General features: G+C 29.9%; 15 protein-coding genes across 15 annotated transcripts, besides 2 other annotated features; 4 read left to right on the forward strand and 11 right to left on the reverse strand.

Annotated features, from left to right (window-relative positions):
- Positions 1-99: 99 nt before the first annotated feature.
- On the forward strand, positions 100-852 carry TVAGG3_0077100 (protein of unknown function (DUF3447); the record flags this gene model as incomplete). The annotated part of the gene is made up of 1 exon (XM_001319956.1): positions 100-852. One exon carries the CDS (start codon positions 100-102, stop codon positions 850-852), a length of 753 nt encoding a protein of 250 aa, XP_001319991.1.
- A 405-nt stretch (positions 853-1257) lies between these two features.
- Positions 1258-1458, forward strand: TVAGG3_0077110 (Ankyrin repeat family; the record flags this gene model as incomplete). The annotated part of the gene is made up of 1 exon (XM_001319955.1): positions 1258-1458. One exon carries the CDS (start codon positions 1258-1260, stop codon positions 1456-1458), a length of 201 nt encoding a protein of 66 aa, XP_001319990.1.
- Positions 1459-2292: 834 nt separating this feature from the next.
- TVAGG3_0077120 (phosphatidylinositol-3-phosphate biosynthetic process) lies at positions 2293-5803 on the reverse strand (the record flags this gene model as incomplete). The annotated part of the gene is made up of 1 exon (XM_001319954.1): positions 2441-5803. The coding sequence occupies one exon, from the start codon at positions 5801-5803 to the stop codon at positions 2441-2443; it is 3363 nt and encodes a 1120-aa protein (XP_001319989.1).
- Positions 5804-7771: 1968 nt separating this feature from the next.
- TVAGG3_0077130 (uncharacterized protein) lies at positions 7772-8709 on the forward strand (the record flags this gene model as incomplete). The annotated part of the gene is made up of 1 exon (XM_001319953.1): positions 7787-8596. The coding sequence occupies one exon, from the start codon at positions 7787-7789 to the stop codon at positions 8594-8596; it is 810 nt and encodes a 269-aa protein (XP_001319988.1).
- Positions 8710-9007: 298 nt separating this feature from the next.
- Positions 9008-11587, reverse strand: TVAGG3_0077140 (S-layer like family, C-terminal region-containing protein; the record flags this gene model as incomplete). The annotated part of the gene is made up of 1 exon (XM_001319952.1): positions 9008-11587. The coding sequence occupies one exon, from the start codon at positions 11585-11587 to the stop codon at positions 9008-9010; it is 2580 nt and encodes an 859-aa protein (XP_001319987.1).
- A 921-nt stretch (positions 11588-12508) lies between these two features.
- Positions 12509-12922: a mobile genetic element.
- An 836-nt stretch (positions 12923-13758) lies between these two features.
- Positions 13759-14214, forward strand: TVAGG3_0077160 (uncharacterized protein; the record flags this gene model as incomplete). The annotated part of the gene is made up of 1 exon (XM_051221910.1): positions 13759-14214. The coding sequence occupies one exon, from the start codon at positions 13759-13761 to the stop codon at positions 14212-14214; it is 456 nt and encodes a 151-aa protein (XP_051106896.1).
- An 818-nt stretch (positions 14215-15032) lies between these two features.
- Positions 15033-25820: a mobile genetic element.
- TVAGG3_0077180 (uncharacterized protein) lies at positions 15640-16120 on the reverse strand (the record flags this gene model as incomplete). The annotated part of the gene is made up of 1 exon (XM_051221911.1): positions 15640-16120. A coding segment is annotated over one exon (481 nt), but the record flags the coding sequence as incomplete, so codon positions are not given.
- TVAGG3_0077190 (uncharacterized protein) lies at positions 16458-17086 on the reverse strand (the record flags this gene model as incomplete). The annotated part of the gene is made up of 1 exon (XM_051221912.1): positions 16458-17086. A coding segment is annotated over one exon (629 nt), but the record flags the coding sequence as incomplete, so codon positions are not given.
- Positions 17238-17521, reverse strand: TVAGG3_0077200 (uncharacterized protein; the record flags this gene model as incomplete). Its single annotated transcript, XM_001319951.2, has 1 exon — positions 17238-17521. A coding segment is annotated over one exon (284 nt), but the record flags the coding sequence as incomplete, so codon positions are not given.
- TVAGG3_0077210 (uncharacterized protein) lies at positions 18013-18675 on the reverse strand (the record flags this gene model as incomplete). The annotated part of the gene is made up of 1 exon (XM_051221913.1): positions 18013-18675. One exon carries the CDS (start codon positions 18673-18675, stop codon positions 18013-18015), a length of 663 nt encoding a protein of 220 aa, XP_051106899.1.
- On the reverse strand, positions 19320-21491 carry TVAGG3_0077220 (keratin-associated protein family; the record flags this gene model as incomplete). The annotated part of the gene is made up of 1 exon (XM_001319950.1): positions 19320-21491. One exon carries the CDS (start codon positions 21489-21491, stop codon positions 19320-19322), a length of 2172 nt encoding a protein of 723 aa, XP_001319985.1.
- On the reverse strand, positions 23102-23387 carry TVAGG3_0077230 (uncharacterized protein; the record flags this gene model as incomplete). The annotated part of the gene is made up of 1 exon (XM_051221914.1): positions 23102-23387. A coding segment is annotated over one exon (286 nt), but the record flags the coding sequence as incomplete, so codon positions are not given.
- TVAGG3_0077240 (uncharacterized protein) lies at positions 23471-24004 on the reverse strand (the record flags this gene model as incomplete). Its single annotated transcript, XM_051221915.1, has 1 exon — positions 23471-24004. One exon carries the CDS (start codon positions 24002-24004, stop codon positions 23471-23473), a length of 534 nt encoding a protein of 177 aa, XP_051106901.1.
- A 592-nt stretch (positions 25821-26412) lies between the features above and the next one.
- On the reverse strand, positions 26413-26883 carry TVAGG3_0077250 (uncharacterized protein; the record flags this gene model as incomplete). Its single annotated transcript, XM_051221916.1, has 1 exon — positions 26413-26883. The coding sequence occupies one exon, from the start codon at positions 26881-26883 to the stop codon at positions 26413-26415; it is 471 nt and encodes a 156-aa protein (XP_051106902.1).
- A 306-nt stretch (positions 26884-27189) lies between these two features.
- On the reverse strand, positions 27190-27426 carry TVAGG3_0077260 (N-acetylmuramoyl-l-alanine amidase family; the record flags this gene model as incomplete). Its single annotated transcript, XM_001319947.2, has 1 exon — positions 27190-27426. The coding sequence occupies one exon, from the start codon at positions 27424-27426 to the stop codon at positions 27190-27192; it is 237 nt and encodes a 78-aa protein (XP_001319982.2).
- Positions 27427-27649: the final 223 nt, after the last annotated feature.

The following is a 27649-nucleotide window of genomic DNA, read 5'->3' on the forward strand; positions in this document are numbered from 1 at the left end:
TGCGAATTTATGGGCATTTTCAGAAAAATAGCCGGTCGCTATCGCTCCATTTGCATTTTTCTGAAAACGCCCATAAATTGCTAATTTTAAAATATTTTCATGTCTGATCAATACAGCAAATTGCGAAGTATCAATAAGTACTACATTGATTCATGTAATTCGTTATACCAGCTCAAAACAGAAAAAGAAGAGGAATTAAACACAATTTACAAAAAGATCATAACAGAATTGATTGATTCAAAGAAATATCCACCCAAAAATATTATGGAGGATATTTTAAATATCATCCCGTATAATAATTGCTATACAAAATCATATTTATATCTTGTCAAACTCATATCTGATGATTATCATGTGGAAGAGGTCCATAATGTTAAAAATGTTTCAAACTTCCTATTTTATAAAGAATATGGAATTAAATTAGACAAATCAGATGATTTCAGAGATATCGAAACAGATAATCTCGATATTCATACAGAAAATACGATATACAGAGCAATTATGCATAATGATTTCGAAAAATTCATATTCTTCACTGAAAGAAATGAATTTGATGAAAGTCAAAAACTTAAAAGCGATTTATATCCTTTTTCTAAAGAGGGTTATTCGTTACTTGAATTATGTTGTTATCATGGAGCTGTCGATTGTTTCAAATTCTTAAGAACGAAATTCGATTCAGAAATTACTCAAAAATGTCTAAAATTTTCATTTTTAGGTGGAAACAAAGAGATCATGAGTGAATGTTTGAAATATCAAAAACCAAATTATAAGTGCATGAAATATGCAATTATTTCACACAACATTGATTTTATTACGTTCTTGATGAATGAATACAATATAAATATCAATTGAGAAATTTGTGCAACTTACAAAAATCTTGATGCATTTTTAGTTTATTTCGACCAAACTAATGATATTCATGAATGCTTTATTAATTCGGCGGAATTTTCTATTCCATCTCTTTGTGAATATTTCCTATCACAAGGTGCATATGTCAATGCAAAAAATTGTTATAAAGAAACTGCTCTTCATCTTTCTGCAAGATATAATTGTAAAGAACTGGTCGAGGTTCTTCTTTCACATGATGCATATGTCAATGAAAAGAATAGTTCTAGAGATACCGCTCTTCATCTTGCTGCAAGATATAATTGTAAAGAAATAGTCGAAGTACTTCTTTCACATGATGCAAATATCAATGAAAAAAATATATATGGAAAAACCGTTCTTCATGTTGCAGTAGATGATAATAATAAAGAAATGGTCGTCTTTCTTCTTTCACATGGTGCAAACATCAATGCAAAGGATGATAATGAAAGTACATCACTTCATCATGCAGCTGGGAATAATCGTAAAGAAATGACCGAGCTTCTTCTTTCACATGGTTCAAATATCAATGAAAAAATAAAAATGGAGAAACCGCTCTTCATCTTGCAGCATGTCTTAATACAAAAGAAATAACCGAACTTATTCTTTCACATGGTGCAAATATCGATGAAAAAAATAAAGATGGATATACCGCTCTTCATTTTGCAGCAAGAAATAATTGCAAAGAAACAGCCGAACTTCTTCTTTCACGTGGGGCAAACATCTATGAAAAAAATGAATATGGATATACCGCTATTCATCTTGCAGCAGAATTTAATAGTAAAGAAACAGCTGAACTTCTTCTTTTACATGGTGCAAATATCGATGAAAAAGATAAATATGGATATACCGCTCTTCATCTTGCAAAAAATTTTTATCATGAAGAAATTGCCAAAATTTTTCTATCTCATGGTGCAAAAATATAACGTTCTATTATATGATTCTATTATTTCTTTTTCTGTTATTTTCGATAATGAATTTCATTAGAACTAAAAAAATTATTACAGTCTTGCGATTTCTCGCGTCTTAAGCACTCACTGACGTCTAAAGACGATAAATACAAATTTGAAAACTTTGAAAAATTTTCGTGGAATCGTTTTGGAAATATAATAAATAACAATATTTCATAAATTTTGAAAATGTTCATTAAGAATACTGTATGTTCATAATAGGATAAAGGAGAAGAAAGGAATAAATGACTGAATATTTCTTGTTTTCTATCAAGAAAAGTTGATATAGTGAAACAGTTCTTTGACTAAGATTTGTTATTACGAAAAATCTCTCATGATGTAATATTGATAATAAAATGATTAAATACGTCGTTATGTATGAATAATAAAATAACAAGATTGATTTTCGAATGTTTTAATTTTAAGCAGTGAGAATAATTATCAAGATTTTTAGATTGCTACAAGAGGAAACTACAAGCAAAAATATCATGATCCTATCCACTGCATAAAGCCTAATTTTTAGCGATGGATAGCCTGAAATCGCAAAAATTTAACCAAAAAAGCAGATGTAAGTGTGTTTGAAGATTAAAGAAATAATATATGATTTATAATAATAAATACAAATTTTATTTCGCAGATCTAACATCGAAAGGAATCGGAGGCAAGTTGGAAAGAATTGATTCAGCATCTTTTTCAGTTGACTGGATGTAAAACACTCTAATTTGCGTTGCCTTCATTTTGTTCGGTAACAAAATGTCACATTCTTTTGGTTGAGAGTAACTGATGAACCTGTGCATGTATCTGTTTCCTTTCGGTGTCTTTACTTCAATGACAAGTGAATGCAAATTCTTCCATGTCTTGAAAAACCGTAAACCGCTAACAGCTGCCACTTTTTCGAAACTAAGAGTGTGAATCAAATTCTTTTCTTCTACAGTTGAAGAGTAGTTAATTAGCATTACAAATTTTGGTTGATTTGCCGCCAAAATCTGTTTGATTTCCACTTTGTTTTTAACAGGTTTTCCGAATATTTTGATTCTTCTCAGTTCGATTTCTTCTCCGACAATTACAATCTCAAGGAAACGACTGTTTATTTTGCATTTCTTGTAACTACATGGCGGTGAAAAGTGAAGAACAACATTGTTGATTGTGACTGTCAAATTCTTGTCGCAAACTATTTCAACACCCGACAAAGCCATGTATGATTCCAATGCAACTAAAACATGCATCATGTTTACATTTGGTTTGTAAACTAACCTTGAATCACAGAAAACAGTTTCAAATGGAATTTTGTTCTCTCCAAGTGGTTGTTCATTTATCAATGCAAAATAAGGATACTTGCAAATAATTTCTGGATCTCTCCTCTCAACATATTTGGTCACTTCACTTTTGAACACTTCACTTTTTGCATTTTTAGAAATTTCTTGTTTTTGATTTGAATTAACTTCATTTTTATCAGTTTTGGTCACTTCACTTTTTGTTGGTTTAGAAATTTCTTGTTTTTGAATTGAATCAACAATTATTTTGTCACTTTTTGAGTTTTGTAAATTTTGGATATATTTCAAGAAATCAATAGATTTTTTGTGAGTTTGAATGAAAGGATTCAAATCCAAATACGATTGAATTTTCTGAGAATTCAGAACTTCAATAGATTGTTGCAACTGTTTCAACTGTTGGTAGCAGAATCTACACACTTTGTTTTCTTTGAAATTAGTAATGTGTTCATTACAGAACCAATCCATGCAGAAACTACACTGCAAACAAGTATTTTTCTCTTGATTGCAATTTCTGCAAATTTTCTTTTTTCTGTTTTTCTGGTCAGTTTTATTCAGATTGAGCAGCAAACCTAAATCATATGTATCAGGATGTATGTCCATAGACACTAACTTAGTCTGCGCTTCTCCAACAGAGTGCAATCCCGTGACACGAGTGATTTCGTACTGTATAGATTCAGGAATTATATCTTCTCTCTTCTTGTGGTTCTTGCATTCCATCAAAACAACTCTCCGCCTGTCATCTGTCAATCTGGCCCTGTTTTGATTGGTAAATGGATATGAAAATGGTGGATTGTCATAACCAAATACACAAATTCCATTCAAAGTGGCATAATTTGACAAAGGTGAAGTGAACTCAAATGACAAAAATCTGACAGGTTCTACTTCGTAAACACGATTTATTTGGTCGTATTTCGTGTTGTTGTCTGAGAGTTTTACCGAGCAAATGTTTGTTTTTTCATGGGAAATAGGTAAAGAAACAATTTCTGTCACATCAAATTGGCGGTTATTGTAAAGTCCGGCAGAAATGTGAACTGTTGCAGGGGATATTGGGAAATTCTGGTTTTCAGACAATCCGAAGACAATTTCCGTCAAGAAAATCGGTTTTGACAAAATCAAAGTCAAAGGATTTTCAATTGAAAACGAAATTGGTTTAAATGACTGTCTAAGAAGGGAATTTCCGATGTTTTGGGGTTCCATGATGGCCGCATTAGCTTGGAATGATGCACAGGTCATCGTAAGAGGCTGTAACATGCTCATCATCGAAATTGAAATTTCGAAATTGTCGTACAAAGGGAAATCCTTGAATTTCTCATCGACATTCGCAAATTTTGTGACTATCTTCTTAAGAATTCCTATGCCGATGTTGCCAAATGACCTCATTGAGTGGGCGGTTGAAATAATGAACTTGGAACAGAGCTGTATGAATGATTGGGAGATCTGGGAGAAGTCTGTGAACGATTGGATGTTAGTTGTGATGATGTTAGTGGGTTTGATCGATTTAATTAGCAATGACAAAATGGCAAACAGTTCTTCTTCAATGGAATCAACAAACGAGAATCGGAATGCACCTTGCTGGATAGAGGCAATCTCTGTGGTCGTTTTGTTCTCGAAAATTCTCGACATTCCGAAATTTTCAAATTTTGAAGAGGAAACTGAGTAAAAGAGATCGATAACAGATGGTATATTGTCGAGTTTGTCACTCGAGAATGCAAATTTTGTTTTAATCATTGAAACTTTCAGATTATTTTCTTCATAATTGCAAAAACTTTGAATTTTGTTCATTAGTTTAGCGTAAGAAGGGTTCTTTGATTCATTGAATAGCATGATGTTCAAAATATTGTTGAAACCAGAAATTTTCGAAAGATTTTTGAAATAATTTTTAACAACTTTCTTTTCTTGACTCTCCTCTAACTTGTATGTATCAGAAACTGAAGGTACATCACCAATATAGAAAACGTGAGATATTGTTTCATATCCTGAGCCTCTTGGAACGACATATGCGATTTCAATTTCATAATCCATATTTGACTCGCCATTAATATCAAATCCTCTTTCCTTTTTCTTGTTTGATGTAATTTTTCGAGAAATAAGTAAAACATCTGAAAGAAAAACGTCGATATAACAAAAAGCAAAAGATCCTTGGATAACTCTGGGGCATAGGTTTGGTATCTGTATGTTTTCAAAAGCCACCGCTAATGTTTCGTTAACAGATGCAGAATAATTTGAATTTCTTGTAAAATGTTTAGAAATATCAAATGTTGGGCAAAAGTAATGATTGCATGAGAATGGGTAAGATCTGAGTTTCTCGATACTGAAATCTTGGGATGGTTCTCCGATCAAAATTGAAAATCTGACAAATTCAACTTCTTTAATTTTATAAATTGGATGTTCATTCTTGTATTTATATAGAGTATCAACAGATTTTGTGAGAATAAGTATGCCTGCTTTGTCAATTGTAGTATATCCAAAAATTGAATGAGCTTTTACCATTGTTTCAATCATTTCATCGTTGGAAATGTAACTCAATGCCTCTTCTTCTGTTGATAATATATCTTTTTTGAAAATTCCTGCATAACATGGAATGCCATAGTAAGGTTCGAATTTTATTACATGATAATATTCTGCACCGGCTGGATGCACTATTAAATAGTTCTTTTTGGACTTAAGAGAAACAAAAACAGCTGAAGAATTTGCTGTTTTCGTTTCTCTATTCATATTTTAAATTTTGGGGTCAAACAAAAATAAATTGGGGATATCAAGAAAAAAAAATGGGGAGAAGCTTCCTAAACTTTTTAATCCCATAAATATGGTCATTATCTGGAATAAAGAGTTAAGCGTCATATGTCACTTTTTGTACTAAGGAAACATCGACTTTATGCGTTATGACTTTTCGATGAGGAAACAAGTGTTCACGTATTATAAACTTCCTTATTCCAATAAACCAACCCTAAACATAATTAATTCTAAGAATGATAATGGTCTCTTTTCTATGATAACCAAATCAATTTGGTTATCATAGTAAAGCACCAAAAACAGGAATAGGAATCGACAATATGGAATCACGAATCAACTCTAACAAAATGGAATTGGAAAATTCTTGCATCCATTCTTTATTTATGCAAAATTTAAATTTCAAACAAAATTCTCGTACTATTCTCAATAAGATTTGCAGAAACTTATTATTACTCTTATACGAAAGAAGATTTTTCATGCTAATTTTATCGAAGAACTTTATCTTGCAAAATAAAATACTCATTTCCTAGAAACTTAGACTAAAAACAGTAACAATGAATAAACTTCGGTCTAAAAATTAAATTCGTACTATTGTAATTAAATACTTATCTTTATAAAAAAATATCATTTTTTTTTCCAGTGAAAAAAAGATGTGACTTTTATTGATTGATTGTTTGTAAACATTGCACTTTGAATAAGTATATTTTGTTTAAATTTGCACTTGGAATAAATATACAAAACAACACTGAAATTCCAGCTACTTTTCAATACTAATCATTTTTAAACATTCATTGTCCGTTGATTAGTAAGGCAAATGTTCGATTTTGAGCATGCATATTCAGTGAATGAATGCATTAATTAAAATCAATGAAGGAAAGGGGATAAAACATGAATTGCAACTATGTCGCTATAAAGATATATGTCTCACAAATTGTTAGAATAGAGTTCTTTCATAATGATTGAATATTCTTTCCTATTTTGGTTATTACACGGAATTTCCTTCCTAAACATATAATGTCTTCCTTATAAAATGACTTATTTTCTTTGAAAGCTAGTATATTTTAACATTTTTGAAAATTTTTATATTTTTTTTAAGTTTTTATTAAAACAATAGAGATTTAAGTATATCCCCTCTAAAATAAGTGTTAATAGTATAAAATCAGGTTAAATTTGATCTAATATGAGTAAAAATGTAAAAAAGAACACACTCATTTTGCATGTAAAGGAATAATCAGAGTTATTCAATAACATTTTACGTATTAAATTATGGAATTACGATATCTTTTGAACAAAATTCAACGTAATTAGCAGAATGAATTTAAAAAATTGCTAAAAGAATGATGTACATTGATCATGCATTAAAGTATCTTAATAAAAATGCAGTAATATACAATGATGAGCAAAGCAGATTTGAATCAGAAAGAAGATTTGCTTAAAAAATCAGTTGAGTCTTCTCTAGTTTCCATATTGCCTATTCCTGTTTAAACGCGGTTATTCCTATTCCTGTTTTTGGTGCTTTACTATGATAACCAAATTGATTTGGTTATCATAGAAAAGAGACCATTATCATTCTTAGAATTAATTATGTTTAGGGTTGGTTTATTGGAATAAGGAAGTTTATAATACGTGAACACTTGTTTCCTCATCGAAAAGTCATAACGCATAAAGTCGATGTTTCCTTAGTACAAAAAGTGACATATGACGCTTAACTCTTTATTCCAGATAATGACCATATTTATGGGATTAAAAAGTTTAGGAAGCTTCTCCCCAATCTAAACTAAAAGAAAGTTAGAAAAAATAATAAAGATAAGAGGTTATGAAAGAAAAGATGAGTTTTAATGAAGAGCCAACTCTCTCAGGATATTAGTTTATTAACAATCAGCAACCTACCTTATATAATATGTCTCAATAAAGATACAATTATTTCTGTTGGAAATTTTATTTTACTAGAAAAAAAAAATTAAAATGGATGATCTAGTAGATTATTTCGCACAAATTCAAAAACCTGAGACACAAAGTATCAATGTAAATGAAGCTTTCGAAACCTTCTTCAAAGGTATTGCCGCTGGATCAGCACCATTCCAATATGAATATTTTCGAAGCGCGATAGGTGTAGCATTTGAAGAAAAAATCCTTTTTGATATACCAAATGAACTGTATGTGGAATGGTATGAAAGGATTTACCGTTCAGATTTTTTATATCCTACAAAGCCAAAAAGCAAAAAACGCTCTAAATACGACATTAAAATACAATATGATACATATCTATTATGCCAAATCACTACATTCATAGCTTCAAAAGATAATTCTTTTCCAACTAACATCAAATTTACTTATGAAAGTTATTGGAAACCAGAGTATCTCGCATTGTCATACGTTGCTTCAATACTAGATCCAAAATCAAAACTATTTACAGACGGATATATATCTCTTCCAAAAAGTAAAGAAGAAGGCCGTCTTGCTGGTATTAATGAATTAACTACATTCTACGTTAAAGAATCCTTTCTTTCAAATAATTGTTATAGAAAATATCGACTTTTCCAAGCAAATGTAATGCTAAGTAAGGGTGTATATGGACAAATATTCTTGCATGATGATGTTTATTTCCTATACATTGATTACACTAAATGCAACAAATATTCGAGAAAAATTATCAAAGTTTTACCAAAAGAATTCCCTGATGGTGCAAGACTTTTAGATGCTGTTTATGTGCTCCATCCGAGGCCATATGCTCCTATTTCAATACCGGATACAAACAATCCTGTGAATAATTAGAAGAATAAATATTTTTTGAAATGCTGGTGTTAATATTCTTATAGTAATATCTTGATAAAACTATATTAATTTATAAATTTGAAAAATATTGAAAACTATGAAAAAAAATTAATGAAAACAATACCTTATTACAATGAAAAAATCATAATACATTAATGTTTTTGAATGGTATCTGTTAGGAATTTTAATGATTCAATCTTCGGAATATGTATACATTTTATTCAATTTATAATGATTTTCATGTGCTTATGATGGTAAATATAATCAATGTATGCATATTTCAAAACTCATTTTCCAACTTAAAAGTCTATTTAATATTGAAACTACTTTCAAAAAATTGAAGGAAAATTTATTTAAAAATTAAAGTTTAATTCCCGCAAACGATAAATATAGAAGAAGATGTAACAGTTCTTAATGATAGTGTTTCGGTCGAATCTTGAAATTCTTAACAAAATCAAAATCAACTTCTTTTGTTGAGAAATATTTGATAACATTGATTTCTATTTCATTTGATTTTTTGCAGTGATTATAAATATCACATCCATACAAATATATAATATGTTTTCCGATTTCAATATCATTAGGGATATTAATTTTTTCAGTATGTTGAATGATGTTTGAAGGAGTTGAAATTGTATTATCTAACCTGATGTTGTAATTGCCATCAAATGAAATATTTAATGACTTTAATTTAGTATTATCTTGATGTTCATATGTAAAGTTGATATAATGTTTGCTTCCTCGAATTAATTTAGTCTTAGTAAAGTTGTATAATTTGAAAATCGGATCATTGTATATATATGAGAAGTTCTTAATGATAATTTCTGATGTTTTATTTGTTTCATCAATTGCCCAAATTGTTATATTATGATTCTTATTTTCCTTGAAATCTGATGGAAATGGAACGCATATAATAATATAATGTTTGTATATTTCTGTGATATTATAAAATGCTATATTTACTTCATAGCTTCCATCAAATTTATAGTAAAGTGTAACGTTTCCACATTTATCTTCATCAACTAAACTTCCTGTTATATAAAATGAATTTGAGGCATTCTTCATAAATTCTTGATTATTTTGGGTTGTAATAGTAAGAAGTGGCGAATTATAAATATATTGAAAATCCAATCGAAAAGGAGTAGATGATTTATTTGATTCATCAACTGCTGTTACTATGAGATAATGCGATGATTCTGAGAGATCTGGTGGAAACTCTAAATCAAATGTAAACAGATGCTCGCTAACATTTAAAATATCAATAGTTTTAGTGTCAATGATATTGTCGTCAATGTAACATGTAATAGTGACTTGACCAATGCCATCGAGATCAACTATGTTGCCTTCCAGATGAATACTCTTGTTTAAGCATCGATAATATGGACCGTTCTCGAATGTGTTGATTGTAAGTTCTGGTGAATTGTATTGGTAATATAAAAAAATATGTTCTTCGTTTGATATCTTATTGTGTTCATCAGAGCAATAAATCGTAATATTATGAAGAGATTCTGAAAATATAGATGGGAACTCAATTTGTTTAGAAAATGAGATGCCACATTCTGTGTTCATGTTTTCTGAATGTAATTCTCTAAATAAATTATCATCAAATTTGTAAAAAACAGAGATAAGACCAGTGCAATCTAAATCTTGGATTGTACCTTCAATATTGATCGATTTGTCTGTTGTCCGGGAGAGTGTCGTGAAATTTTCTGCTGAAACAAAAAGTATTGGTGAATTGAAAACAAATTCGAATGTCTTAGTGTATTTTGATGATTTACCAAAGCTGTCTACAATCCAAATTGAAAGGCTGTGTGTACTCTCTGAATCGAATTGTTCGAAGTATTCTGATGTTGAAATCAATATTGTGAATTCATATTCATTTGTGATTGTAACATCTTCAATCTTCTGTCGATCTCTATTGTCGATGACATAGAAGAAGTAGATATTATCCGCATAATTGTCATTTGTGAATGTTCCTGAGACAGAGATATTTGTATCAATTTTGTTGTGGTATATAGATAGAGGTTCCTTGTTGACAATAATAGATGGATTGTTGAATAAATACATGAAATTGATGATTTCTTCATTTGATTTCTTAAGATTTCCATCTTTACAATAAATTCTGATTTCGTGAATTTCTTCATTCAAGTTTGCTGGGAGATCAATTTTTTTATTGAATTCATGATATGATGTATTATAAATTGTTATTGTTTCTAGATATTGTTCTGTAGAATTATCAATAATGTAGTATATTAAAATTGATCCACTTCCATCAAGATCAATGACATTTCCTTTGATTTCAAGTTTATTGTTAATTCCTTTTCGAATTTGCATATTGTTATCTGTTGTGATAGAAATTGATGGTTCATTATGTTTGAAATAAAATTGAAAATGCAAATAATCTGATTCTTTTTGATTAGAATCAACCGCCCATATGTAAATTATATGAAAATCTTCTGTTAATGATGGTGGAATTTTAACTGTGAAATTTAATGCATATTTTTCATTTTGTGCATTAATTATTTGTTTTGACATCATTTTATTTTCTGTTTCATTGTCAAATCGGCAATAAACAGAAACAATTCCGTTTCCATCATTATCTGAAACAGTTCCTTCAAATGCAATGTTGTCATTTATGTTTTTAGTGTAAGGAGACATTGAGATTGTAGTACCTTCAATATTAGGTCTATTATAAATGAAAGAGAAATTTAGTATATACTCATTGGATTTCCTGTTAAATCCCTTTTCTGCCCAGATAGAAATTGTATGATTATTGCTTTCAGGTAAATCTGAAGATAATGGTATATCTAGCTGAACATGATCTCCTTCATTTCCTATATTTTCATACGTTTTTAATATTTTTGAATCTTTATCATCAAATTTATACATAAGGTTAATTGGTTTAGATGAACCAAAGTTGTAAATCATTCCTTCAATGTGGAATGATTTGCCATCATTATTTATGAATTCTTGATTATCTTGAATTGACATATCAAGAAATATTACTTTGAAAATGTCTTTAAATGTTAATGATTTTGGAACGCTATAAGATTCTTCAACAATTGAAATTAAAGAAACAGAGAATTCTCTACTATTAAACCGATTCGGAATACTAAAGTTAATTGTTTCATTAAATGGAATTTCAGGAGCTGGTATTGGTATAATTAAATTGGAGTAGTAGGATATGAAGGGTTTAGTGACTTTTTTTGTAAACGTAAGAATTCATACAATATTGAACGATTTTGTATCATTATTTTTAACATTAATTTTAAAATAATTTATTTTTTTATTCTTACATAAATGACCCAACAAGTAAAACCAGATAAAATAGATTATCGAATTTTAGAGGATGGTGTTCCTGTTTATATTCAAAGATTTAAAGGGAAGCAATATTATAGAATTCTTAATCCTGAATACATAAAACATTTATTTAAAAAGGAAGACTGTGAATTATTAAACGTTAATGAATATGAAACCAATAAATCAAAATTGAAATATAAATATATTGGAAGTGATGAAAGATGCAAAGATAAAGATAAAGTTTATACAGTTTCATATAATGAATGGAAAACCAATAAGATAAGAAAACATTTAGGAGATTATGGGAAATGTTCTGAATTCTTCAAATCTAGTATGTATGAGAGAGTAAAAGAAATTAGAAATAATTATTTTCATGAGTAAAAGAAATTAGAAATTTATGTCTTACGTTTTTGAATAAATCAAGATTTAAAAAATTTTCAAAATTGTAAGACATTTACACTCAGCCCAAACATAATGAAATAAACAAATTAAAAAAATTAACATTAATTTTAAAATAATTTATTTTTTTATCTTTTATAAAAGAATCTATATATAGATGATGTCAGATATTCCGCGATTAATTAAACATTGTTTAAATCCTGAATGGGTTAAACTTCTTACGAAAAATTAAAACTTAGTTATGTTTATTATTTTATTTTTTTATTTTGTATGAAATGAGCGTCAAAACTAACAACGTTAAAAAATTAGGATTCACAAACGAGGAAATAAAGGATATATTAGAGGAGGCGGGTTATGAGGTTGATAAATATTATTTAAGAAATTGTAAAAAATTCGCGGAGTTCTTAAATGAGTTTGATTATGATGGAAAAATGAATAAAGATGATGTTATAAATTTCTTATATCCCACATCTAAAGAAGAAAAACCTAAAGAACCTGATGTTTTCCCTGAATATTATGAAGAACGAATTAAAGATGATGATGAATATGATGAAATTGAAAGACTGGAAAAAATAAGAGATGAAATAGATGAAAAAATTAAGGAATTAAGAGAAGTTGAAAAATATAATGAGAATGAAGTAGAGGGTTTAATGAATATCCCAGCTTCAGAATCAGAAGTTCAGAAATCTCATGAAGAAAGATATAAAAATTACTTTTTGGAATCAACACAAAATTTATTAGATGGTGATATTGACGAAACACTTTCAGAAGAAGGCACAAAATTTATTCATAAACATAAGCTTCAGTTTATTGACGATGGAGATTATCCATGTATATTACTTTCACCTCCTCTTGATTCTGAAAAATTCAAAAAAGCACTGAAAAATGTAACATATGCAACAAATACGATTAAGAAAGAAGACCATGATATTTACACAAATTATTATTTAAATAAATGTACAGGTGTTGATAAAGTTTTTGATTTGTTAGATAAAATATCAAAAGAAACCATTGGAACATATAAAATTTTATGTGATTGTGGTTTCATTATTGAAGATACCAATAATGTTTCATATGAAAGAACAGCACCGAAGGAAGACGAAGTGGAAAGGTCTATACCATTCGTTATTAAGAACATAAAAGATATGAAAACTTATAAACATTATATTTATTCATTTATTTCAGAAAAAATGGAAGCAACCCATAAAACATCATCTCATCATTTTATAGCTATTCATACATTCCTTTTCAAAGTTGTGAAATTAAATAAGACAGGAATTAGATTTAATGTATCAGGGTACGCATTCTTGAGTAAATTAAAATGTATTCGTCACGTCGCAGATGATAAAAATTTATGTGTTCTTAATTCATTTTATGGACTTTAGCCCTGGACTCTCTGAGTCTCGGACTTTAAAAAAATAAACTTTATTTTTATTTATTTTTTAATTTTTATTCTTACATAAATGAATAAAAATGGAACAGCTAAAATGAATGATAATCAAATAAGAGCCGAAGGTAGAAGGTTATTTAAACGCTTCTATAACATTCCTGATGGTGTTAATCCTAAAACTCGTAGAAGTTATTTAAATGAAGCAATAGATGCATATGAAGGATTTGACATTTCATCAGAAAGTGAGAGGTTAGCAAGAATGTTAAACGTTAATATTGATTTTTATTATTGTGACCCTCAACCAGAAGACGTAGACATTAACAAGGTAGACTTTCCATTAGTGGAATCAATAATGATAGATCCAGAATTTGAAACAGTAAATATTTTATTAACACAGAGTCCATGTGGAAAACTTCACGCTGACAGAATAACAGACGTTGAAGCACTCACAGGATATAAAGTTTGCCCCTTTTGCAAAGAAGAAGTATATTCTATCCGTGATGATCCGGAAAGGAAAAACCAAAGATGAATTTTTAAACTCTATCCAAATTTAATTTTTATTCCTCTTTGACAACATCTCTCTTTCCATCATTACTGCATAACCACATTTTCTCAATTTTAGTGGTTTGTTATTTTTCACATGTTCTTGCATCATTTTTATCATTTCCTCCCTTGTTATGATTCGTGGTAAATTTTGAGCTTGTGGGGTATTCATTTATGATAAAAATAAAAATTTGTTATCACTTATTTTATCGTTAATGTTTTTAGGTTATTCAATAATTATTTATTTTTGAAGAACTGAAGGGGTCACCAGGTCACCAGGTGGTCACCAGGTAATTTAACTTCTATGAAAAAATGTGACAACATGACATTTTGACAACAGTCATGGGTTATTCAATAATTATTTATTTTTGAAGAACTGAAGGGGTCACCAGGTCACCAGGTCACCAGGTAATTTAACTTCTATGAAAAAATGAGACAACATGACATTTTGACAACATCACAGGAAATATGATGTTATCGTCAAGACTTCATCGTAAATGGTTTCGTCATGGTTTCATCGTGAATGGTTTGTCATGGTTTCATCGTAAATGTTTTGTCATGATTTCATCGTAAATGATTTTGTCAAACATAAACGTGAATGCTTTTGTCATGGTTTCATCGTGAATGATTTGTCATGGTTTCATCGTAAATGTTTTGTCATGGTTTCATCGTAAATGATTTTGTCAAACATAAACATGAATGCTTTTGTCATGGTTTCATCGTCAATGGTTTCATCGTTAATGGTTTCATCAATGCTTTCGTCAAGACTTCATCGTCAAGACTTCATCGTCAATGGTTTCATCAATGGTTTCGGGTTATTCAATAATTATTTATTTTTGAAGAACTGAAGGGGTCACCAGGTCACCAGGTGGTCACCAGGTAATTTAACTCCTATGAAAAAATGTGACAACATGACATTTTGACAACATCACAGGAGGAAGGCAAAAATAAATTCAAATCATACTTTATAAAGCTTCATTCACAGGTATTTCATCGTCAGTAAATGAATCCTCATTATCGTTTGGTTCAATTTGTTTATATAATCCTTTCATTTCTTCTTTCAAAACATAATACCATGTCTGTTTACCATCTATTTTTCTTTGTTTCCTTTCACATTTATCCTTAATGCTCATTTGAAAGTTTTTGTCTTTCATGTCTGATGGTTTGCAGAATAGAGCATTTTTACACGTCATACCTGCACATAATTCATCATAATGTGTATTTATCCATACATCTAAAGGATTTGTTGATAACTCGATTAAATCTTGTTTGGCTTCAGTCATCGGTATGATTCGTACATTAAATGATGAAAGGTCATAATTGATAAAATATGTTAAAAGGTTATCATAAAATTCCTTAGTGCATGAATCCATTAAATTCTTGAAGTAATCAAATTGACCCTTGAATTTACCATTAACCCTTAAAACTACGTATCTTCTGTCTCCAACTTCAATTTTGACAGGGTAGACGTTGTTAGTTACGAAAATAAAGTTTGCAACATTCTGAGCAGTTCTTCTGGGTTGATTCTTTTCATTAATTCTAATCTCATTATCCGTTATAATTGATTTCAAAGCGTTGAAGTTTGCGAGTCTGTCTTCACCTACATTCTTGAGTTCATTAAGTACAAGAAACATTTTATTTTCAACAACTGAGTTGAAATTACCCGTTAGCTCACTTATTTCAGTAATGTTTTTACATGAATAACCAGCGAGAAGTTCAGAAATAATGTCTGTGAATCTGTTTTTACCTGTTCCCTGAAGTCCTTTCAAAATAATTGCTGTTTCATTCTTGATTCCAGGATGTTGAATCATTGATGCAATCCAGCCGAGAAGGTATTTATACACTTCATCGTTATTATCACAAATGGCTTCTTTAATGAAATCCATAAACATCTCAATTTTTGAGTAATCAGGCTTTTCAAGAATGTTGTATTTATAACCCTGAAACGTTGAGAAAACATCGGGGGAATCAGATTTAAAGCAAACACCCTTAACAGTTAATGAAGACAATTGATTTAGTAGTACATCCCATGCTGTTATTGTTTTACCTTCTTCTTTAAATAATTTAATCATTTTAAGTGACTCTTTCATGTTTGACTGAAGAACAAATGATATTTGATTCATTTTGTCGTGTATGTTGTAATCTTTCTGAACGAAGTATTTATTTCCACAATCTACAAAACGAATTACACGTGATAAATCCTCAATTACTTCAGAACTGTTTTTATACTGATGATTTTCAGCCTTGCGTCTAATATCTGTTATCAAAAACGAGTCATCAAGTTTGATATCAAATGTTATTTTTGGCTTACGTAATAAAGGTAAAACATATTCATCATAATATTCCTTTTGATAAAGTTTTAGAATCTTCACCAAAACAAATGGAGAAGTCATTAAATATGCATATCTATTACGTGCTTTTTCAAAATTACTTTTTGCATTTTCAGTTAAATTGCAGAAATTATAAACGTTATCGTATGCTTCATTAATTAAATGATTAGGTAACGAATTAATAGCTTGAAACAGTGTGAATAATGTAACTTCTTTTTCTAAATTCATGTTTCCACCATCATTATGTACTTCAAAATCACAGATGCCATCGACTATGCTCTGGGCAAGTTTATCGTCAATGTTTACATCTTTGTTTTCATTCATTATACTCTTTATTTCTTCATTCTTCTGTTCAACTCTTACCTTAATATTCAAATCATTTAATATATCGTTTACTGTTCTGGTTAATGTTGAATCATAACTTCCACGAATGAATGAGTATGTATTGATTGGTTCTGATGCATTCTTTCGAACTCTTGAATCAGCCATAACCACTAATGAACGCTTTGAATCATCAATAGAAGTCATTATGTCAATATCATAATCATTGCAGGAATAACATTTAATCATTCTGTTCGAGGTTGAATAGAAGAAATTAGTGTTGCAATAAATGTGAAGACCTCCTGATGCAGTTTTAACGATAACATCTTTATCCGAAAGTTTTGATAAAATGTCTTTTCTAACTGTTTCTTTAAGTTCATCATTGTATGATTTATTGATATCAACATCTATAATCGTTAAATTTGAAATTTTATTTACTAATAAAGCTGTACCAGTTTTCCTTCCTCTTCCTCCATCATGTTTGAGGTAGTTATGTAAATCAATCTTGTTTTCACCAATTCTTTCGTTGAGGGCTTTAGTTTCTGCCACAACTAATTCCTCAGCTAATGAATCAATAACTTTTTCATCAGAAATGATCAAGTTGCTGTTGTTGTTGCTGTTGCTGTTGTTTGTTGCTGTCATTTATATAGGAATAAAAAAATAAAAATAATTTTAAAACTAACTTTATTTTTGGACTGCATCATATTTTCGTAAATGTTGTCAAAATGTCATGTTGTCACATTTTTTCATAGAAGTTAAATGACCTGGTGACCACCTGGTGACCTGGTGACCCCTTCAGTTCTTCAAAAATAATTCATAATTGCCTTCCTCCTGTGTTGTTGTCAAAATGTCATGTTGTCACATTTTTTCATAGAAGTTAAATGACCTGGTGACCACCTGGTGACCTGGTGACCCCTTCAGTTCTTCAAAAATAATTCATAATTGCCTTCCTCCTGTGTTGTTGTCAAAATGTCATGTTGTCACATTTTTTCATAGAAGTTAAATGACCTGGTGACCACCTGGTGACCTGGTGACCCCTTCAGTTCTTCAAAAATAATTCATAATTGAATAACCTGAAATCATTAACGTAAACATATATTTCTGGTCGTTTATGATAAAAATAAATGGTTCATTTACTCACAATATTTTTGTACAGAATGACCCCAAACTTTTAACTTCTTTTCTGCAGCTTCAAATGCTATCTTAGCGAGTTCATATTCTCTAAATTCTCTCTTTAAATCTTCTTGTTCCCATTGGTCTAGTTCGTATGGAGAATCTCTATAACCATAACATATCTCACGTTCATGTTCTAATTGTTTTTCGCACATTTTTCCAACTTCTTCTTCAAACAAATGTTTTGCATTCTCCACTGTATCTTCGAGTTCTTCTTCATCTAATTTCTCATGAACTTTCTTGTCTATGGAATCCATAATTTTTCCAACTGCTATGCAATATTTTGGAGAAGCCCACATTGCTATATAATTTATAAGTCTTGGGTCTACATACGTTCCTCTAACCTGTTTGATTTCATCAGGAATTCCTGCATGAATTTTGTATAAAAACCAACCGTCGGAATTCCGGCGGTTGCTATATTCTTCACAAAATGCCTTATAATACTCTTCCCAGGACTTATTTTCCAACAACTTTCTAAAGTCTTTCCTAAACTGCTGACACATATTTGTTGCATTAATGTAACCATCCTTGTCTCTACGTAAGACTTCAATACCATTACAAGTGCCTTTTGTGAATGTTTCGCCATTAGATTTGTTTGTGAATGTTTTTGCTTCGACTGACATTATTGTCTTTACATACAAAATAAAAAATAAAAATAATTTTAAAACTAATGAAATTAATTATTTTTGGACTGAATTCATTCATAACACCATTAATAAGCTCATAAAATGCTCGTTTTGAGGTTGAGCCACTTTTGGCTCGACCGTATTCTTTCATCCAAAACTCAATAATTAATTATTGAATAACCCGAAACCATTAACGAAACCATTAACGTAAACACATATTTCCGTTAATGTTGTCAAAATGTCATGTTGTCTCATTTTTTCAGAGAAGTTAAATTACCTGGTGACCTGGTGACCTGGTGACCCCTTCAGTTCTTCAAAAATAAGTCATAACTGCCTTCCTCCTGTGATGTTGTCTAAATGTCATGTTGTCTCATTTTTTCATAGAAGTTAAATTACCTGGTGACCACCTGGTGACCCGGTGACCCCTTCAGTTCTTCAAAAATAAATAATTATTGAATAACCTGAAAACATTAACATTAACATAAACATTAACATTAACATTAACGTAACCATTAACGTAAACATTAACGTAAACATTAACGTAAACATTAACGTAAACATTAACGATAAAATATATTTCTGCAGTTCATCCATTACTTCATTACCTAATTAATTACAGACATAAAATATATTTAGTTCATTCAATAAATGCGGTACCATGCGAATACAGTCATAAATGGTGGCATATAATCTTCACCCAAGCCTGTTGGATTTGTTGTGAAAGTGTGTGAATGATTTCCTGTGGTTTCACAGAAAATACCTGCGCTTGAATCTACGGGGTCACTTGAAATATCATATCTATCCATTCCCTGTCTATCCGAACCTGCTGCAAGATTTCTATAACCTCTTTTTGTTATTGAATGTGAATGATTACCTGTTGTGTTTGTAGTTCCTGTATGAGTGTGCGGTGGAAGGTTTGCTTCAGTAATTTTCTTCGAACCCCCTGTTTGCTTTGAAGAGTTTGCACAATACAAAAACCTGTCAACTATTTGTTCCCATGCACCAAAACCTAAAACACTTGCTGGATTTGTTGAATTCATTGACGTATATATAGAACCAATGGGGTAAATCATCTCAAGAATTGTATTTAATCCATTATGAATATTGAATTTATTATATAATATTGAATTTGGGTGAGTATTTAAAACTAGTCTTGTTATCAATATTAACGTATTATTTTTGAAAATTGCTTTTCTAACATCTTGAAATTTTGTGATTTCAGACCAGTTTCTTCCATCACTACTGATATTTACTAAATCACCACATCCTAAAGCAATGAAATACCCATCAATATAAAATAAATTAGTAAATCTATAATTTCGAGTAAGTTTTGGAGTGAATGAATAAACCAATTCCCAATTTGATAAATCTTGTGATAAATAAATATGTCTGTTATAGCTTACAGGATATGAATAGACCATTTCACCTGAAACGAGAACATAAACATTTGATCCATAACATAAAGCTTCAATGTCTCCATCAGCTTGAAAAATTTGTTCAAATTGACCTTGTGGTATTGAAGATGATCTATAAATTTTATCATTTTGTAGGATAAAATACATGCTGTTAATGTAATACCACTTACTTGTATAATCAATTTTCAAATCTGATGACATCATACTAAACATATAATAATTTATCCCATCCTCACTAATGAAAATTTGATTGACTTCATAAATTAGTACCCATTTATTATTAACGCATCTAATAGGATTATTTGGAAATTTAAATTTAGCATCTTGATTTAAATTACATTTGAACCATTGGATACAATCGAATGAATAACAAGGGCAAAAATCATCTCCAACCGTTATCATTCCCATAAATTTACCGTTATTATATTCAACATATAAAATTCTTGGATTAATGATTGGCTTTCGTGTATCAGGATTCCAAACAGATGGAGTAAATGATTCATAGTTTTTAAAATCATTTGTTTTAAAATAATAAAGCACTCCAGCTGTATAAAATAAATACATGGTCACTCCATCGAAACATATCCATTCAAAAGAATCTATATCAAAGGTTTTATCTGATGATTTCATAAAATTTAAAAATGGTGGAGTAAAATAGACCTCTGATTGTTTTATTTCTTCATTAACAAATGATATATCAGCTTTCTTTGCTAACTCAGTATTAATGAATGAAATAACTTTTTCCTTATCTGCTTTCTTCTCTAACTCATTGTTAACATAAGTTTTATCTGCTTTAAGGTCTAAACATTCTGAAACCCATCCTGTATCAGCTTTAGTTTTTAAAATCTTCGATGTCCATCCATGATACCATTCAACCCTTTCTATAATTTCATTATCTTTTTCATTAACATATTCCTTATCTGCCTTCTTCATTAATTCACTAGCCACAAGTCCCTTATCTGCTTTCTCCTCTAACTCACTATCCACATATTCCTTATCTGCTTTCTTCATTAATTCACTGTTGACATATTCCTTATCTGCCTTCTTCATTATGTCATTTAGGAAACCTTTTATGAATTCCTCATTTAAATTAAATCTTCCAATCTTCAAAACTTTGGGAAATGCATTTAATGCGTAATATCTTTGTTCTTCTGGTGGAATTGATGTTATATCATCCGTTATACCTTTAATTTTTGAATTCATAAATAAAATTTCTTTTATATTTGATATCACTGCACCACCTTTGCAAACGAATTCGAAATGGTCATTTTTCAATACTATCTCCAAATCTCCATATTTCAACCTTTGCGTTTGTTCTGCCGTCTTTGAATTATATGCATATGTGGCGTATGTAATGGTCTGTGCCTTAAGTTGTTGTGGTTGCTGTTGTTTAATCATTTATTATGATTTAAAAATAAATATTTAATCCGTTATCTCATCAGCTATTTTTTCTATTTGAAATTGCCATAATATTTCATTCATGAATTCTAAATCACAATCAAATAGGTCAGTTATTCTAAATTTAATATTTGATAAATCTTTTGAATGAAGAATAAATGAATTCCCGGATAATTGAAACGGATATGATAAAGAAAATGTGTTTAAGTTGATGGATAAAATGTTTTGTATTGATGGGTAAGAGTTAGGGTCTAATGTTTGATGTGAAAATCTCATTGGGGTATTAACTTTATCACATTTGATTAAAATGAAATTGGAACCAGTGTCAGAATACAAAACATCCCCAACATCTTTTTCAAAATTTAATATCCCCAACAATGAACGAAGATGAGGAGTACAAAATTTAATTTTCAGCGGGAATTTAATAAGGTTATTTATTTCATCAAGTTCAAAAAGTTTATCAGGTTTTGATTTAAAATTTTCTTCATACCATATGATAAATGATTCATTTAAATAACTTAAAATCGTGTTAATATCCCATTTCGTGATCACATTATTTATATACATATCATACGTTTTTTCTGGTCATCTTTAATAAATGATATATAATCTGAAGGGTCTAAAAGAATGGGATTAAATTTACCACTCACAGAAACGAGAGTAACATTATAAATTCCGCTAACTGTTAAATTTAATTCACAGCTATTATTCGAAATAATATTGATAATTGACATTTTTATTACGATTAAAAATATGGTAAAGCGTTATTTTCCAGTGATAAATAAAACTAGAATAAGATTACCTCAAGAATTCATAAATTCAACGAATAAGAAATTCATTCATGTTATAAATTTTAGTGTTTTCAGAAAATATGAGTCAATGTCATATTCATCATCGGGTTATATTTCACTTCATTCAAATTTAGTTCAATCAAACCCATATAATGACCATTTCATAAGATTTTCAGATGGTATTAAAAATGTAATTGATAGATTAAAATATGAACAGATTGACAATATCGAATTTTTGGAATTTTGGTTTAAATATCCTGATGGAAAAAAGATTGAAGTTAAAGATAAAGCCGATACTATAACAAAAACAATTACAATGACCGATCCAGATAGTGGGGAACAAAAAGAAATAAAACAAACGATAGAAACTGGTGAAAGGTCAATTATTATTGATTATGATTCAAAGGATTATTATTCAATAATGTTAATGCTTGAATATTAAATGGCCTTAACAAAGAATTTTTCAAGTGATATTTTATATTCATCAACTATTTTATTATAAATATCATTATGTTAAATGAAGTTCAGTTGTTGTTCCGTTCTTTGATATCTTAATTGTGCTAATATCCTTTATAGGATTTATTTTTGCAACTGTTCCGCAGCATGAAACCTCATCATCTATGAAAAATTGAATCTTAACGTCTGAATCTTGAACATCACAAAGAATGGCGATAATGTGAATTAATGATTCATAAGGTAAAATAATTAAACCGGATTGATCAATTAAATTTATTATTGAATCATAATTATCAGTTATTATATCACGGTAAATTTTCATTAATTCAGAATTAATGTCTATTTTATATGGCGCATTGCGACTGGAATCGTAGATTCCTGGGTTCTCGATGTTTGATGAAAGAGGTGGGGGGTATGTTGGATATGTGGGGATTTCAACGGGTTCTTTACCGGGTTCAGATAAAATGATTGGGTCTCCATCTTCTTTATTTTGCTCCTCCTCTTTCTTTGGTAAGTCACGAGTTAATTCAGGGCTAACATTAACTTTAACATTTTGAATAATTCGTGATTTATCATCATTTACGTTATAACCAACCGTAATCTCTGCTTTTGCGTTTGTGTTCTTTTGACTTGTGAAACGTCTTCTCATTTATAATTGAATAAAAAAAGAAAAATATATTTAAAGTTTTATTTAGTTGTTACGGTAATATCCCAAGGTTCATCATTGTTTGCTTATACTTTCTTTGTAACTGCACCAATTATGTTATTGATATTGCTTTGAGTTTCTTCCAGTCTTATTTTATCATTTACAATATCTTTAATCATTTCATTACATGCATTCTTAAAACCATCTGATTTTTCTAATTTACGTCTATCACTTTCTTTAATTAAATCAAAGTTATAACCTTGTTGAGAATAAAGTGGTTTCTTTATCAATTCCTTGAACGCTTCTGAAAGTGAAGATGAAGAAATTCTTGCCACTTGAATTGGTTTAAATTCTGCTTTCATTGCTTCTTTCTGTGCATTGAACACTGGATCGAATAAAGCAACTTTAAAGAATTTCTTAGCTGGAATTTCAGGTCTCAAATTTGCATATTGACCATCAAACTGATTAACATATCGTGGTAATCCATCCGGTCCTTCTTCAATAGCGTTTAATTCTTCATTGAAATAAGAATATGGATTATGACGGTATGAATTAATTGGACCATGTTCACCTTCTCCAATGTATTGTTTAACAGCTTTTCCATTTTCATCAAATTGCATAGGATAACGTTCATTATATGCTTTACGTTTAGGATAATCAGATACAGTTAATTTATAACCATTTATGACTTTAATATTACCTTGACCATCAGTAACGAAAACTTCATTTATACCATCAGGTTTTCCATTTGGTCCTGTAATGTCTGCTTCATGTGCTTCCCAATTTGGACCATGACGTTTGGCATATGCTTGAGCTTCTGGTAATGTTAAAACGTTTCTCATTTGTTTACATCCTTTTTGAAGACCAGCAACAATGTGGACTAATTCTTTCATTCCGTCTGGAACTTTCATAGTTCTATTATATGCACCCTTTTGTTTGTCCCTTGTTTTAATGGAACCTGTAGAAGATTTGCATTTCTGTCATGTTTAATTATAAATAAAAAATAAAAATAATTATAAAAAGTTAATCAAATTTAACACATCTCTTTATTTAAATCAACTATTATTTTTCCATGTTCACCTAATTGCTGATATTGTGTGTAAAGTTCATTAATGCTCATTGGTAAATTCACTTGATAAAGCATAACGTTCAACTGTTGACGACTAAACCCACTGAAAATGAAAAGGGTGACAGATTTGATTTAATGTTTGTGCTTAATGCTTTGAAGTATTGAACAGCCATGAAGAATGAACACTGAATGTGTCGACATTGAGTTAATAACTGATTAAAATATGATTTCTCATTTGTTATTAGTTTTGATTTCACCATCATCTAGAAAAATGAGTGAATGCAAAAATTCTCTATCAAAATTTGAAATAGAAAGTGTTTCAAATAATTCATCCCGTTGTTTATCAATAATTTTATCCTCTAATCCTTGCTTCTTGATTGTATTATATAATTCTTTATACATTAAAAAGTTTTTTAAATAATCTTCTGCTTCTTCTTGTGATAAATAAATAATTGGAATTTTGATTAAATGCTTTAAAGATTCAAATGTATCATCTGAAGGTGAACCTGAACGGTTGATATAAATTAACACATGTGAATGGGGGGAAGTGTTAGCAATAATGATAATTTGTTTTAATATCGTTAATGTTTTACCTTTATTTTGTTTACCAATTGCTGCAGTGATTGAATTTAAGTAACATTCAGAATATGGAATTTTCATTAATTTTTCCTTAGATAGAGCATTTCTATTATCACTCAATGCTTCATTAATCATATCATCTACGTATGTATTATATACTCCCGCTAATTCTTCAGAATTTAAATCCATTTAATCAAAAATAAATTTATAATTTTATAATTTCTATTCATCAATATTTCATCATATGAACTTCTATACTGTGGTGGTGTACCTGTTGGATGATATTTCAAACCTTCATCCGGTGTCCATGTCCAATACGTAGTCCTAGTAAACCAAACCTGAGGAGGATTTGTCACCTTTGAACAGTAAGTGTCATTTTCACCCTGAATGATTGGATAAGCTTTCACTTGTACTGTAACTTGTGAGTTGAAAGTTTCTAATCCATCAAAGAATATACCCGCTCCATTACGTTGAACTGGAATAGTGCATAAGAATGAAGTTTGGTCTTTCCATGTTCTAGCTGATGGCGTGCCATCATCTGCATTCAGTGGTCTAGTTAATGAGTCCTCGTATTCTTCTGTGCATTCATTCACTCCATCTAAATCAGAAGCTTGAAGCATACGTGTAAAGAATATGTCGCCCACTGTGGTCATCGCTTGATCGGGGAAGTTTCTGGAATCTATAGTGACCTGAAGACCTCGAAGCATTGGATTTTCTAAAACTGTTCTTTGCATTGCATTCTTCGGAAATGTTAACACAACATCTGTAACATTATGAAGAGCGTATGAGAAATCTGAGCTGATACCTTCAGGAGTGATGCAACCTCCATTTAGTGAACGAACGTCAATATGTTGAGCTGGAATCATGAATGGATCTTCCTTACTGAATAAACGTGGTATTGCTTTAACTGATTCTTCAATTAAACCGTATCCTGGTGTAATACATTTATCCTCTAAAACTTCCATCTTTGTGCATGAAATAATAACGTCATCAACTGTTGCGTCAGCAGATGTAGCGGCTAAGCTTGTAATTAATTTGGCAGGAAGTCCGATTTGTTGGAATTTGCGATCATATTTATAAACATGATTCATAATCTTTTCATAATTTTCATCAGTTATCTTTTCATAAACGTAATTTTGTAAATCAGCAACTCTTAACGGGTCAACCTGACAAAATACTAAAGTATCCCTGAAAACATAATATTTAAGAATGATTCACCAAATGATTTAGGATAATCATCGAACGCCTGAAATGCTAACAAATCATTTACCGGAATAATCATATCAAAAGTGACATCAACTTCTTCATTTGCTTTCTTGAAAACTTCTGAAGGGTCAATATATTTACCACATACTGAGTTATCATATTTTTGAACATTATTTATAACGAATGAACAAACTTTTTAACTTTCCTGACTGATTTTGGTTTATATGTTGCAAATGCGAAAGATTCACGGGCGCAATCCATCTGAAGATAACCAGCATCACCTCTTTCAGTTTCTACTTCTAATTGTTTAAAGCTTTGATTTGATGATTTGTAACCAACGAATAAACGCATGCATTTAAAAGCGGCATCACATGTGAAAGCTTTATTTGAAACTAGAGTTGCTTTAACTTTGCGTTTAATATATGTGTCACCTAATTGGTTCACATCATGAGCCGGATTTGTAATTCTTAAATGAGTTTGTTTATCATCAAAATATGGAGCATCAGAGTCATAGCATGAACTTTCAAGTTCTCTATAATATCTTCTACCGTCATTCTTTGCGAATATTTCATTTATCTTTTCGAATGAATGAAACACATTTCCATTAATTGGTTTAGTGTTTGGCACCAAATAGTTAGTCGTCATTTATTATTAAATAAAAAATCAAAATTAAAAGATGAAAATGAATTTTTAATTTTAATGAAATAATCAACTATGGCTGCAGGATTCTTTAAGAAACTGTGGGATAAAGTAAAAAGAGGAGCGCATAAAGTTTGGGAAACAATGAAGAAAGGAGCAAATTGGATATTTAAGAATAAAGAAGCAATTAGTGACATTGCTGAATCAATAACGCCAAAAGCTGCCCCAATAAGAGAAATTTAAATAAAGGAGAAAAAGTTTATCAAAGACTACAACCGATACTAAGATAAAAATAATATTTATTTTTTTCCACTATCTACCTCCTATTTTATTAAGTATTCCTTCAGCAATTCCACCAATTGCGTTACCCGCTTGTGCTCCCATCGCCGGATTACCTGCTTTTGTACCTAATACTCCACCTATGATAGTTCCTGCCGTTTTCGCTACTGGTGCCAAAAAGTTTGCAACAGGTTTAATAACCTTTTTATAAACCCAACCTGCAGCTTTCTTAATTCCATCCCATAATTTTTTAAAGAATCCTGCCGCCATTTCTGATTTAATATTAATTAAAAAATATATTTCATCACTTATATTCTAATTTTTATTTAATGATAAATGAAACCATTTTAAAAATAAATGAAACAAGGAGGAAGAAATAAATGAAAGTGAAAATGTTCAACAAAAAATAAATGTTGTTAAACCAATTACTGAAATAAAAATTTTTTCATCTGTTGAAGAATTTAATGACTATTATGCTAATAATAAAAAATTA

Source organism: Trichomonas vaginalis, chromosome IV (genome assembly GCF_026262505.1).
Source record: "Trichomonas vaginalis G3 chromosome IV, whole genome shotgun sequence".
Taxonomy (NCBI): domain Eukaryota; phylum Parabasalia; order Trichomonadida; family Trichomonadidae; genus Trichomonas; species Trichomonas vaginalis.